The sequence below is a fragment of the Callithrix jacchus genome, chromosome 4 (assembly GCF_049354715.1).
Source record: "Callithrix jacchus isolate 240 chromosome 4, calJac240_pri, whole genome shotgun sequence".
In the NCBI taxonomy this organism is placed as follows: domain Eukaryota; kingdom Metazoa; phylum Chordata; class Mammalia; order Primates; family Cebidae; genus Callithrix; species Callithrix jacchus.
In genome coordinates, this window is record NC_133505.1 from 159,109,779 (window position 1) to 159,123,949 (window position 14,171).

A 14,171-nucleotide genomic window follows, 5' to 3' on the forward strand; every position below is an offset into this window, starting at 1 on the left:
TCTCCTAAGTACCCTGTAGCATTCTTTTGCTTTTCTGGGGAATAAAACCAATGGGCCAAGAAAATTCTGCTGGGCAATAGTGCCCTCCGGTGGTAAAAAATGAACTCTTACTTTTCAAAATCAGTATTATCACGGTAACAAGATAGATCCTCAAGAGGAGAAGTGGTTTGTTTAAGGTCTCCACTTACTTGATAAATTAGGTTATCAATAGATTTGGCTTTAATTCTTCATTATTTGTAATAAATACTCTTGTTCTTTGAGAAAATAAAAGATTTTGATATGCTTTTTACATATAGTTAAGATACCAATGAGAAATCATTCTTATTTATCAAAGTTCACTTGTTTCACTAGGCAATAATTAGCAATCCTATTTTGTGACGGTATCTACTGGAAAGGAAAAATACAAATTGCATTCATTAAAAAAACATGCAACTTAGGCTTCGTCAATCCTTGAAAGCATTCCTGAGATTTATACTAAAATTAAACAGAATCAGAGGGCAAATATGAAAACAGAATAGGTAACTCTGATAAAGCAGATGACAGTCATGTTACACTATTTGTAAACCTAAAGAGAAGCTTTTCTTAAAGACTGGATTTTCCAATGACCCATCATCCCAGTGGTCATGAGTCAATACACTGAAACAGCCACAACTTGGTTCATTCAAAGAGAAGATAAAGAGAATGCCTCTCAGGTTCTTCCCTGGACAGATCTGCAGGCTAGAGAGTGGTAGGCAACACTTTACTTTTTGTTGCTGGAGACTGCTCTGCCGCTGGTGGGTCCTGGTGGTGCGAGCTTGGGCCAGCCATTCCTGGACGCCGGGGCTCTGAGTGGCCGTTAGGTCAACATCGCTCTCCTCCTTCTCCTGTGCTGTTCCCTGCTTTTAATGAGGCAGAAATCAAGTCATGCTACACGGCGGAAACCCCTAACCAAAAGGGAGAGAAGGCTACTTTGGGGTGATCTATATAATGATATAAAAATGGGTCCATTGGGATGTGAAACCACATTAAAAAAAAAAAAACAGTAACACAAAACCCATCTAAATTATGGCATTTACAGGGATAGGAACCACAAACAGATAATCACACATAGAAATGTTTGAGGGGAAACCCATGTATTTAGAGGTTAGTCTTTTAGCTGACCAATGTGGTCATCAGATATTCCAGAATTCTTTTCCACAAAAACTTAACTCAAGATCCTTTGATTTTTTTAAGCACACAAAGGTAAACTGTTTCTCAAAGGATCATTACCCATTATAACTGTGTCTCTCCCGTGAAAGGATGACCCTCCCCTATGTCACCTCTCATCCAGGTCCAGACAAAGAAAGTTTTAGAATACTCTTCCTAAAAATTTTTCTAAAAGATTAATAATCAATGACATTTTAATGTCTTTGAGAAGCAAAAAGTTCACTGTTCTGTAAGCCATCATACTCTGGAATTTAGTAAGAGCTTAAACTTCATTCTCAGTTCATATGGGAGAAAATGTACTGCAGCACAGATACAAGGAGTCTGAACAAGGGTTTCCCAGGCCGGCTGTACAGCCTCTGTCCCACCTTTCACAGACCAGGGTCTCGACCTCTGTCACAGAGCCGCAGGTCCACCACAGGTAACTCAAGTCCCAAAGGCACTCAACTAGGCAGGAAGCCTCATCCGTGATACTGGTCTGTGTACACCTTTAGTGTCTACCCTACTAGGACCTGAGATTTAATTTATTCCTAGAATTCTCTATCTTTGAGTGTCTGCTGTTTATATGACAATATTTACAGACTTCCCTGCATAATTAATAGACTGTACTCAAAGATGAGAACTCTCTAAGATTCTTTCAGAACCATTCAGTTAGCACATTAAAAAAAGTCATTTACTGTGGGCACATGTGGTTACCATTTTACAAATTCAAAAGCTTAACTGAGCCTTGAGAGGTCAGTGGTGTGATAATTAGAGGTGAGATCTCTGAAAAAGTACCCTTCACTCCCTCTATCGTCATCACCAGAAACTGGCCCATTGCTAAAGCCGGCTTGGAGAAAGTCTGACTAAGGGAGAAAGACCAAAGTAATGACTCACCACCTAGGCAAGAGTTGATCCTTCCTGCCTATTATCCTAATGGAATTTGAAAGACCCCGAAATGTTGCACATCAAATGGGATTAATTCTGAATGAGAGCCTTTCTACTCACATAGATTCTTATGTCAAGTGACAGATTATGATTTCAATATAGCTCATTCACTACCTATGAAGCACTCACTAGAGGCTGTTCTAGGAGCTGGGAGTGTTCTGCAAAGAAGCTAGATGAGCACCCTGGTGAGTTAGACTATAAATAAACAAGATAACGGAGCTGGTGATAGGGCTACAGAGAACTTTAAGACAGATAATGGAATAGAAAGTTTTAGGGAGCCCTAAGGAAGCATCTTTAGAAGAGACAATTGCACTCTGCATCACAAGACCACCAGCCTGACAAATATCTAGGGTGAGGGCATTCAGACCCAGGGAACAGTTGGCGCAAAGACCCGAAGATGAAAGAAATTTGCTATTTCAGAGAGAACAGAGCAGTGAAGAAGACAGTGGGGCTGGTACACTATGGGGCAGAGGAGGGATATTTCACAGGTTGCTTCCACAGAGGAGTCTCCTGCCATCTATTTCTGGGGGCTGTTCCCCTGCTCCCTGGTTCCTCATTACCAAGTGTGAGCACAGCATGGAACCCAGCCATTCCAGCTCATCCAACCTAACTGCCCACAGAGACCCTTCTCTCACTCTTATTTTCAGAATTTTACACTCACCATTTTAGGGAAATAGATGGGATCTGTTTCCCTTCTGTTTCTTCTTTTTTTTTTTTTTTTTTTTTCATAGAATCTGATGATTAAATTGTCTGAGAGAAGAGATTTTATCTTTATCTTTGCAAGGCAATGTCAGTGTTGAAGCTAAAGGAACAGTAAAACCTGTAGGTAATAGTACACATAACCCTCTCCCAGATCCTGAACCCACCTGAACTCGGAGGTACTTCCTTCCTTTCAGATGATCCAGCCAGAGACTGTGGTTCAGTTAGAACAATGGCAGTGCAATGGTTTAAAATATGCTCGTTGCATTTTGCAAGACTTTCGGAATGGGTGACTAGTGATACCCGGTTCACTAAATTCTCCACCTTCTGCGGAATTTCTCAAAGATAGGCAGTGATTTTTCTAAAGATGGGAAGTTTGGGTGGACAGGTGTTCTCCCAGAACTGGAGCCTGTGATTTTCTGCATGAAAACAGATTCTCTCTCATCTAAGAATCTACCGTCTTCTAAGAATAAGCTCTAAAAGATCCTGGTTCTTCCAGGCAAAGTTGAAACAGCAGTTCAAAAGGAACCTGGAGAAAATGACCTCAAGAAGTCAGTGGATGAGACCGAAAGTTGTCCCCAGCAGAGCTGCTCCAGCTGCCAACAGAGCGGCCCTGGCCATGACCCGCTGACTTGCTTTTGTGGGCTCCAGGCCACTTCCTCTCTGCTTTTCTCTTCAGCAAAGATTTGTTTTTCAGAGCCCGGCCTGAAGACTCCCTTGGAAACCTCTCCCAGCCCGCAGCCCAGCACACTCTTACTATGGTCTGGTTGAGAGAGGTTCCTTCAAGTTCCTTACACCAAATCTGTGCCTGGAACACTGACAAGCGAAACGTTAGATCTTAACAACTTCCTCACTTTTATACGCACAGACATATATTCAGATTCTATGTGGCTAGATTTTGTTTTTCAGTGAGTAAGTTTTTCTCTGAATGATTTAGTCATTTTGAAATTTGGATCACATAAGCAAACCACACGACTGGGATCACAGGAAGCAAACCATGATTAAGAATCCAGTTCGAATTTCATTCTCTTCTCCCTGGGGCAAGAAGGCTCTGCCAGAAGGAATGTAATTATGGTAACTACTTTCTCTGAGGTGTGATAACCGTTTTCTGCCATACCTAGGGAACAGGGAGGTTAAGTGCTTCTGTCATCAGTCCTCACTGGGTGGGGCTACATAAATTGTTTATTTTGGAAATACTAGAAGAGTAACCACTTTTGCCAGGAACATTCCTTGGAAGATGAATGAAGACTGAGCAATGATAAACATTAAATAAAACATTTCTTTACAAAGCTTTTTATTATTTTATGGGACAATTTCTCTGTTCCTTCAATGAATTATAATGTGTGAAAAAGACCTAAGCTTCATGAAGCTACCATGTAATTTAGGAGATCTTATTACATGCCCTTATGATCTGTAGTTCTTCATATAGAGAAGCAGCCTATTTGATGAGAAACAAAAAGGCATAGTCATTTATTGATATCCACGCAAGTCCAAGTAGTTAAAAAGAATAGAGGTAAGAGGTATTACCATTTCCCAGCTGCAGCAGCAATAAGTAACTGCGTGCTAACAGTCCAGTAAGACTTAGGAAGGTATTCCAACCCTCCTGAATCATCCAAGCCCCAATTAAAGGGTATTAACATTGCTGAGGGCTGCATTTAATGGAAGAATTGTTTTTTGCAACTAACTTTAATTAATTTCAGATTAACTTTAAATTAGTTTTCTACATAAAGGGAAATGATCCTTTTCATGGCAATGATAATAATAAACCAGGGCTCCTTTTCTTTCCACAGATGGAAAAACAATTTCCAGGAGGCTCTAATTATTTTAAAAGATCTATTAATATTTTATATGCTGGGAACTTCATTAGATGAAAGACGATGGAATTTATAGATAGTTTAAAAATAAACAGTAACCAATTTCCATGTAGGAAAACACTACCACATTTTTCTGTATTTACACTTTACCCAATGCGGGTAGAGTCAGGACTTCACTCAAATTAAACAATTCCCTCGGACCTGGGCAGGATCTGCCGGGTGCAGGCACCACAGGGTGTGTGCACGTGCTCAGTCCAGCCCAATGATCAGTCTCAAGACTAGCCTTTCAGCATAGCAGAAGCTTCTTCTTTGTTTCAAAGAATGTAATTTGGAAACAGTTGGTTATTGTTATGAATTATTTTAACTGCTGCAATTTGAGCAGTTATTGTATTACTTGCATTTAAATCCTCAGCATTTTTTCCCCTTTTTGGTTATTTTTTTCCATATGTTCTAAATAATTGTTTAAGTTAAATACTATTATCCCTATTTTACAGACGAGAAAATGGATCTGTAAGGAAGTTGTGGGAAATTTAGGTCACCTCGTCAATAATGGATGGGAAAAAGATAAAGAGACTTCAACCCTGGCTTGTGGATATGCTTTATTTGGCACACAAATAATTTAAAAATTTTAAATTTAAATGTCAACGTTTAAACATTGGGAGGCTTTAGAAATAAATCCAAATTCCCTATCTCTTGAAAACCAGAAGATCCAGCAATGCCACTTGTAAATTCTTGTGTGATAATAGCTAGAGCTGAGTAATAGCTGCTTCTAAGACAGGAGATGAGCTTGCCAAGGACCAGGCTGGGCCTGCTTCCCTCATTGGTTTGCCCTTCCCAGGCCAGGAGACCTTGGAATTTGTGGTTCCTGCCTGGTTTAACCCCTCCTGTGCTTGGAGTATCAGGCCACTCCTTCCCTTACTGCTTGCCTCTAGGGGTAGAGTGGGATAAGTGGGTAATAAGAATTTTATAAATGATTGCTGTCCCACATAGGACACTTTTAAGGATTTCACTTTATTTTAGTTTCTTTAGAAATTAAGTTCATTCAGAGATCACCACTGAAAATGGAAGAAAGCATTATGTATGAGACCTACAATAGCTGTTTATGAAACTAGGTAAATTGCTATCTACTTTCACAGATAGAAAATCATTCTACTTGTGTTTAATTTTAGTATCTGTAACCTTTTCTTTTGACTTGAAATACAAAGACACATTGCCTGTGCATTTTCAAGTATGTAAATCTAAGTAAAAAGTTGTATTTTTTATTTGCATTTATTTATCCAACACAGAGGTCAGACATCTTTTCATATGTTCATTGTCTATTTGTATTTCTTTTTCTGTGAATTATCTCTTCATCTCTTTTGTCCATATTCTATTATTTGATCTTTCCTTATTGTTTTACAAAAGATTTGTGAATTGTACAGTTTCTTCCCTGTTTGTCTATGTCTTTTGTTTTGTTTTACTCATCCCTCCTTTTCTACGTTTTTCAACTTGGTTACTTTTTTGGGGGGGGGGTCATACAGAACTTTTTCATTTTTTGTAGTTTTATTTTTATTTGTTTATTTATTTATTTGTTTTTGAGATGGAGTTTCACTCCTGTTGCCCAGGCTGGAGTGCAATGGCGCTATCTCAGTTCATTGCAACCTCCACCTCCCAGGTTCAAGCGATTCTCCTGCCTCAGCCTCCTGAATAGCTGGTATTACAGCAGCATGCCATAATGCCAGGCTAATTTTGTATTTTTAGTAGAGATGGAGTTTCACTATGTTAGCCAGACTGGTCTCGAACTCCTGACCTCAGGTGATCCACCCACTTTGGCCTCCCAAAATGCTGAGATTACAGGTGTGAGTCACCGCCTATTGGTTTATTTTTTTTAGTTGGCATCTCACTCTGCTACCCAGGCTGGAGTGCAATGGCACAATCACAGCTCACTGCAGCCTCGACCGCCTGGACTTAGGTGATTCTCCCACCTTAGCTTCCTTAGTTGCTGGGACCACAGGTGTGCACCACCTTGCCTGACTAATTTTTTCATTATTTGTAGTGATGAGTCTTGCTATGTTACCCAGGCTGGTCTTGAACTTCCGGGCTCAAGCCATTCTCCCATCTTAGCCTCCCAAAGTGCTGATATTACTGGCATAAGCCAACATGCCCTGTCTATGTATGCATTAAAATAAACTGTAAAATTCTGTGTCGGGGGTATACTGGCAAAGGTTTTCCCTATCCTAGATTTAAAAAAAAATCATACATTGAGTACTTTGTAGACTTAATTTTTATATTTAAATCTTTGATCCATCGGTGATACATTTTTCTGTAAAATATGGGGTAGAAAATCCAGTTTATCATGTTTCACTAATTGACTATTTACAGAATGAGTCAAATTTTGTCCACTGATTTGTAATGTCACCTAAATTATTGTCAAATTCCTTTATATACCAAATTTCTTTCTGGAATATTTGGTTTAATTTTCTGTTCAAATATTTATTTGCCAACACCAAATTATTTTAATTATTATAATATTGTATTTTAATATATGATTAGACTGGCCGGGCCTGGTAGCTCACACCTATAATCTCAGCACTTTGGGAGGCCAAGGTGGGTGGACTCCTTGTGCTCAGTTCAAGACCAGCCTGGGCAACCTTGGGAGACCCCCATCTCTACAAAAAATACAAAAAATAGCCGGGTATGGTGGCACATGCCTATAGTCCCCACCACTCCGGAGGCTGAGGTGGGAGCATTACTTGAGCCTGAGAGGCAGAGGTTACAATGAGCTGAGATTGCGTCCCTTCTCTCCAGCCTGGGTGACAGAGTGAGACCCTGTCTCAAAAACAAACAAACAAAAAAAACCCACACACATATATGATAAGACTAATAACCCTTCAAAACCCTTCATTTTCAAAATTTTATATGAAACATTACATTATTCCTCTAACTTGTTTTTTGTCTATATAAAACCTGTAAATTCTTAACTTCTTCTTTTTTTGAGACAGAATCTTGTTCTGTTGCCCAAGCTGGAATATAGTGGTACAATCTCGGCTGACTGCAACCTCTGCCTCAACGAGGTTCAAGCAATTCTCATGCCTCACCCTCCCAAGCAGCTGGGATTACAGACATGCACCACCACACCCAGCTAAGTTTTGTGTTTTTAGTAGAGATGGGGTTTCACTATGTTGGCCAGGCTGGTCTCAAACTCCCAACCTCAGGTGATCTACCCACCTTTGCCTCCCAAAATGCTAGGAATACAGGCATGAACCATTGTGCCCAGCTGACTTCATTTTTTAATTTTTATTTTTTGTCAGATTCTTGTATGGTTTTCAAAGACCTAACTTCATATTTTGTAATAAGGCAGTCATCTTCCTAAATTTATCCATTGCTTCTAAATAGTTTTTAGTTGATTAAGCTTGGTTTTCCAGATCATATAATCATATGATCAGGAAAAAGCTGAAAAAAAAAATACATAGGTTAGTCCTAACAATCATCATCACACTGAGAAAATAGAAGCAATCAGTGAATTTCCATGAAGTTTCTATGACAATATTTATGTCCTACTTCCTACCACAATTTGGCTTCCAGCATAGATGCTTTCCTTCCCTCCTCATTTTACTTTTGGAAAAGATTGGCCTGATGCCAGCCATTAGCAGGAGAAAGGTGTAAATGGTAAAAGAAACAGTTTGGAACAGGCCACAAGAAGGAACAGATGATACCATCAGATGCTTATAGAGTTGGAGCAGCTAATGGGCTTTGAGCTATTTGGTCCCTGGCTTACTTAGCAAGAAGGGTGGGGGAATGAAACTCTGTACTTGTTGTCCTTTCTCATCCCCCCTCAACAAGATTGCTCTTGCAATCACACTCCTTTTTCTTCTCTCTCTCTCACTCTCTCTTTCATAGTGTCTCACTCTGTCACCCAGGCTGGAGGCACAATCTTGTCCTACTGAAACCTCTGCCTCCCAGGTTCAAGCAATTCTCTTGCTTCAGCCTCCCAAGTAGCTGAGATTACAGGTGTCCGCCACCAGGCCAGCTAATTTTTTTGTATTTTTAGCAGAGATGAGGTTTCACCATATTGACCAGGATGGTCTCGAACTCCTGACCTCAAGCGATCTTCTCGTTTCGGCAGATCCCAAAGTGATCCCAAAGTGCTAGGATGTGCATGAGCCACCGTGCCCGGCCCACACTCCTTTTACATCAAATTTTCCTCTACTTTAGTTATTTCCATCAATGGGTAAAGTTATTATTATTTTTCTGATCTTAAAATGAAATATTCAAATTGTGATGAATGTAAAAGAAAGAAAAACGAGATCAATTTTTCTTTGACCCACTTCTCCTTACAGCTTATCTCATTCCTCTGTATATCGCTTTATAGCAAAACTCCTGGAGAAGCCTTGATTTGCCCTCTCCAATTCCTCTCCTCTCATTGTTACTTTCAGGTCAGAGTGCTTTCTGCCTCCACCACTCTGCTGCACTGCTGTTGTTAGGAGTTCTAAAAAAAAATTCTATTTGCAAATGTTAGCCCAAGTCCAAGAGTGTAAAATTCAAACTGCATGCTAAAACGTCCGTGAAAGCAGGTACATACACGAGTATGCATCACCGGCCAATCTGTTCCTTTACCTGGCACACCTCAGAAGGAGCACATGAACTGTGCGCCAACCTTCAGCCATGGGCCAGCGGGTGGAGCCCTCACCTGCATGTTGAGCTGCTTATCGTGCAGGGCTCTCTGCAGCTCCAGCAGGCTCCCTTTGAGCCTCCTCAGCTTTCCAGCCAGCTGCTCGGCCTCATCCTTGGTGTGAGCTTTGCCCTCCAGCATCAGGTTCTCATTGTGGACTGACAGCTCTGATAAGGCCACCACCTTCTGCTCTATTTCCACCAGCATGTTCTGCAGCAACGGAAATAAAGATAAAATTCACACATCTACCCAGCTCTGCAAAGACTGTTTCCCAGAGTGAAACACAGCCCTCTGGAGTCTTTCACCAAATGGACAAGCTTTCATGATTTTTTTTGTCATTTTCCCATGGTCTTGACGAGTGAGTAGTATATAGATCTTTTTTTTTTTTTAAGGGAGGGTCTTGCTCTGTTGCCCAGGCTGGAGTGCATTGGCATGAACACAGCTCATTGCAGACTCCACCTACTGGGCTCAAGGGATCCTCCTGCCTCAGCCTCCCATGTAGCTGGTACCACAGACATGTGCCACCACACCTGGTTGATTTTTTAATTTTTCTCTACAGAAATGAGGTCTCATCGTTTGGGCTCAAACGATGCTCCCATCTCAGCCTCCCAAAAGTGTTGGGATTACAGGTGTGAGCCACTGTATCTAGTGACATTTATTTTTAATTGTCTGTTATATTAGAGGAGTCCAAAAAAAATTGCTTGAGCTTCTCAATTTTTCTTTTTTTGAGACAGGGTTTCATTCTGTCACCCAGGCTGGAGTGCAGTAGTGAGATCATGGCTCACTGCAGCCTTGGGCTCAGGTGATCCTCCCACCTCAGCCTCCCAAGTAGCTAGAACTACAGGCACATTGTACTACGCCTGGCTAATTTTTTGTATTTTTGTAGAGACAGGGTTTCATCATGTTTCCCAGGCTATTTCTGAACTTCTGAACTCTAGCAATTTCTCTGCCTTGACCTCCCAATGTGTTGAGATTACAAGTGTGAGCTACAATACTCTGCCAATTTTTCTCTATTTTAAGATTAGCTATTATATAATGAAAATACATAGAAAAAAACCATGAAAAACATTTTTACATAGCCAACAGATAAGGAGAAAAGGCCATTGCTTTAGTGTTATCTCATTATTATTATTATTTTTGTGTTAGATTTATGATAATTATGACCAATAAAAATAGGACATCATATGATCAACTCTTTCCTTGATAATTTAAAGAGAATCCTCTCTTTTGAAACGTTAGTGCTTTGGATTGATTTCTTTTTCAGGTGCTCTTATATTTTTAAAAAAATTTGATATATTGTTAATCTTACATTTCCAAAAGTTTTCCCTACATTTTTACTTTCATGTTCTGGAATAAGTCTCTGGTGCTAAAGGGTTTTCCTCTAAAATGGAGACTACATTAGAGAAGGAGAAAAATAGTCTTCTTTCTTCCTAGATAAAACTTAAACAAACAGAAAAAAAGACTTATAAAAATCAAAAACAAAAACATGTTTTATTTTCTACAGAAATCATTGTTTTTAAATTCTGTAATTCTGCACCTTTTGAAATGTTCTTCCTTACTTATATTAAATAAAGTAATTTATTAATGAGAAAAGATACGTCATTTACCCTATACAAAATCAAAATTAAGAATATAACGTCAGGATGGGGTGGTGACTCACACCTGTAATCCCAGCACTTTCAGAGGCTGAGGCAGGCAGATGGCTTGAGTTCAGGAGTTTGAGACCAGCCTGGGCAACATGGCAAATCCATCTCTCCAAAAAATACAAAAAAATAAGCCAGGTATGGCGGCATGTGCCTGTACTCCCAGTTACTCGGGGGACTGAGGTGGGAGACTCACTTGAGCCCAGGAAGTCAAGGCTGTAATGGGCTGGCATTGCACCACTGCACTCCAGCCTGCGTGACAAAGTGAGACCTTGTCTCAAAAAAAAAGAACCAAAACCCAAAACACTAGAACTAAGTAGAAGGGAAAAACTTTTATTAAATGGGAATTAAAGGATGATTCCTGAGGATTATTTTTAAGAAATTAACATAATTCTGTACAGGGTTGATTTTACCATTAGCCACAGCAAGTGTAGTGCTGAGGGTCTGTTATGCATTTAAGAGGCCCAAGAAAATGTTTGACTTCAAATTCTAAAATCAAAAGAAAAAACTGAATATAATAATATGGAATATATAATAATGAATCTATTGAGAATCATGTAAGTCTTTATACCACAGCAAAAGTCTTTATACCACTGTAAAACTGAAAATATAATTTTTAGCACTTTCATGGGGGAAGAGGCCTATAAAAATGAAGTGCCCACACCCACAAAGGTCATCACGTAGTTCCAATTCTGTGTAAGTCATACTTATAATTATTGTGCAACTGGATTAATATTAGATATTAATTGACAAGATTTTAGCTAGCTTAAATATAAGATTTTACTTGTTTCTAATTAAAATTTGAATTAATTTAATATAGTAATTAAATATTAGATTTTTTTTTTTTTTGAGATGGAGTCTTGCTCTGTCACTCAGGCTGGAGTGCAATGGCACAGTCTCGGCTCACTGCAACCTTCGCCTCTCACTGCAACCTTTGCCTCTCAGGTTCAAGTCATTCTCCTGCCTCAGACTCCTAGTAGCTAGGAATACAGGTGCTCAACACCAGGCCTAGCTAATTTTGTATTTTTAGTAGAGACGGGATTTCACCATGTTGGTCAGGCTGGTCTCAAACTCCTGACCTCGTGATCTGCCCACCTCGGCCTCCCAAAGTGCTGAGATTACAGGCATGAGCCACCATGCCCAGCCTAAATATTAGATTTTTAAAAACTATTTTCTGGTGTGATTTAATAGGCTTCTAGTTTCTTAAAGTAAGCTTGTCCAGCCCACAGTCCCTGGGCCACATGTGGCCTGGGACAGCTTTGAATGTGGCCAACAGAAATTCAGAAACTTTCTTAAAATGTTATGTGTTTTTTTATGATTTTTTTTTTTAGCTCATCATCTATCATTAGGATTAATGTATTTTATGTGTGGACCAAGACAATTCTTCTTCCGATGTGACCCTAGGGAAGCCAAAAGATTGGAGACCCCTGTCTTAAAGTATGATCAAAACACTATTTTAATACTTTGAAAAAGTATTGAAATACATTATCTGGTTTATGGACTTTATGCATTACTATAAAAGTAGATATCTTCAGAAGGGAGAGGTGGCAGTTATGTTAAAACATAACTTTGAAATGTTAGTTTATGTGCTAACTTCAAGTGCTAAAAGGGAATGGACCCGCTGGTTGCGGTGGCTCATGCCTGTAATCCCAGCACTTTGGGAGGCCAAGGCAGGCGGATCACCTGAGGTTGGGTAGTTCGAGACCAGCCTAACCAACATGAAGAAACCCTGTCTTTACTAAAAATACAAAAAAAAGTAGCCGAGCACGGGGGCTCATGCTTGTAATCCTACCTACTTGTGAGGCTGAGGGAGGGGAATCGCTTGAACCCAGGAGTCGGAGGTTGTGGTGAGCCAAGATCACGCCATTGTACTCCAGCCTGGGCAACAAAAGTGTAAGTCCTTCTCAAAAGAAAAAAAAAGGGAATGGGCTAAAAATAGATGTCTCCTCACAAAAAAATAAACATTAGAAAGAAGATAGAAAGAACAGAAGAAACTTGCATATGCCTCTCTCATTAATCTCTATCATCATGGCAGAGAATAATAGTGCTTTGATACACACGGATAAGTTTCCTAAAGCATTAAAAAATCCAAATGATAATGATCAGTATGATGAATCTGAAATCATAAGAATAGCCAAAATGTGTACCACAAATTAAGAAAAAAGTTAGTGTTCACTAAGTAATGATTTTCACATATTTCCTCTGAGTCCAAATAGAAGGAATATAAAGTTGTGCAAATTGATACTTCACCCTGCACACTAGATGGAGTTTTCTAGATATTTCCTAGTTAATAAAATGAAAAAACTTTTAAGGTATACTTCATCCATGTGTGAAGTCAAATATGCAGCTCATCATTGAAGTTTGATGGCAAGCACACAGGAGTTCACGGCCTATTCTTTACACTTATATGCATTTTTGAAAAATTCCATAATAAAGAGGTAAGAAAATAGTATCAGAATAAACATTTTAATGTAATTACTACTGATAGTAATTCCTAGAGTCCTAACAAGGGAGGAAATGCTCCAAAAGAAAATCTTCCCATTTGCAGTCTCTCTGTTTACCTAAAACTGACTCTTGGAAAAGCTTTTCAAATAATATATCAAGAGTAGAACCAAAATTGTAACTGAGCACCTGTGGACACTTCCTGCTGTGTTTATTTACAGTCTGACTTCCACTAATTCTTCTCATTGGCTTTGCATTCTTTAATAAGCACTAAACATAGATACTATGGCATTTTGGCATCTACAGTCTTTAAAAATGACCCTTAGGAAGCTGAAGATACTGTGGTCAATGTTTTTCCAAAAGTGAGTCCAAGTTTCAATTTCATTTAAGCTTTTATAATGTATTGCTTTTCTATTCTTTAAATATATAAAGTCTATGGGTTGGGAAAAATCATATATCCAGACCAAGCTGTTTTGCAGTATGTTTTCTGTAGTTAAAAAAAAATGTGCTTCATGATGTTGACATATTCCTTTGAGACCATTTTTGTACCTGGCAGTCCACAAGCTGGGCCTCCATGTCCATGGGCTCCTTGGGTGTACCCAGTGCAATGTCCAGAGTGGCCTTGGTACTCAAGAGCCAGCTGTCTAGCTCGTCGGCTTCACAGCGATATCTCTGTAGGGCCTGTTCCTGCCTTTGCTCCTCCAGCTGATCATTCAGCTTCTCCTGATGAATTAAGTGAAATGTAGCATAGACCACCCGAAGGTAAAATCTTGAGAATTTAACACAGTAAAGCAATAGTTCCAGACCCTGGCT

The 14,171-nt window shown here is 39.5% G+C and overlaps 1 protein-coding gene across 35 annotated transcripts in view; it reads right to left on the reverse strand.

Moving 5' to 3' along the window:
* The window catches only part of SYNE1 (spectrin repeat containing nuclear envelope protein 1), a 518,696-nt gene that overhangs the window by 146,764 nt on the left and 357,761 nt on the right, over positions 1 to 14,171 (reverse strand). For 22 of the 35 annotated variants that reach the window (XM_078370315.1, XM_035297742.3, XM_035297743.3 and 19 more), the window contains 3 exons: positions 13,908 to 14,081; positions 9,292 to 9,483; positions 744 to 878 (listed from right to left, as the gene is read on the reverse strand). In XM_078370315.1, coding sequence (XP_078226441.1) covers positions 744 to 878; positions 9,292 to 9,483; positions 13,908 to 14,081 — 501 coding nt within the window. The remainder of the gene's footprint in view (positions 1 to 743; positions 879 to 9,291; positions 9,484 to 13,907; positions 14,082 to 14,171) is intronic. The other 13 variants (XM_008995260.5, XM_078370318.1, XM_054254525.2 and 10 more) reach the window with 1 other exon arrangement.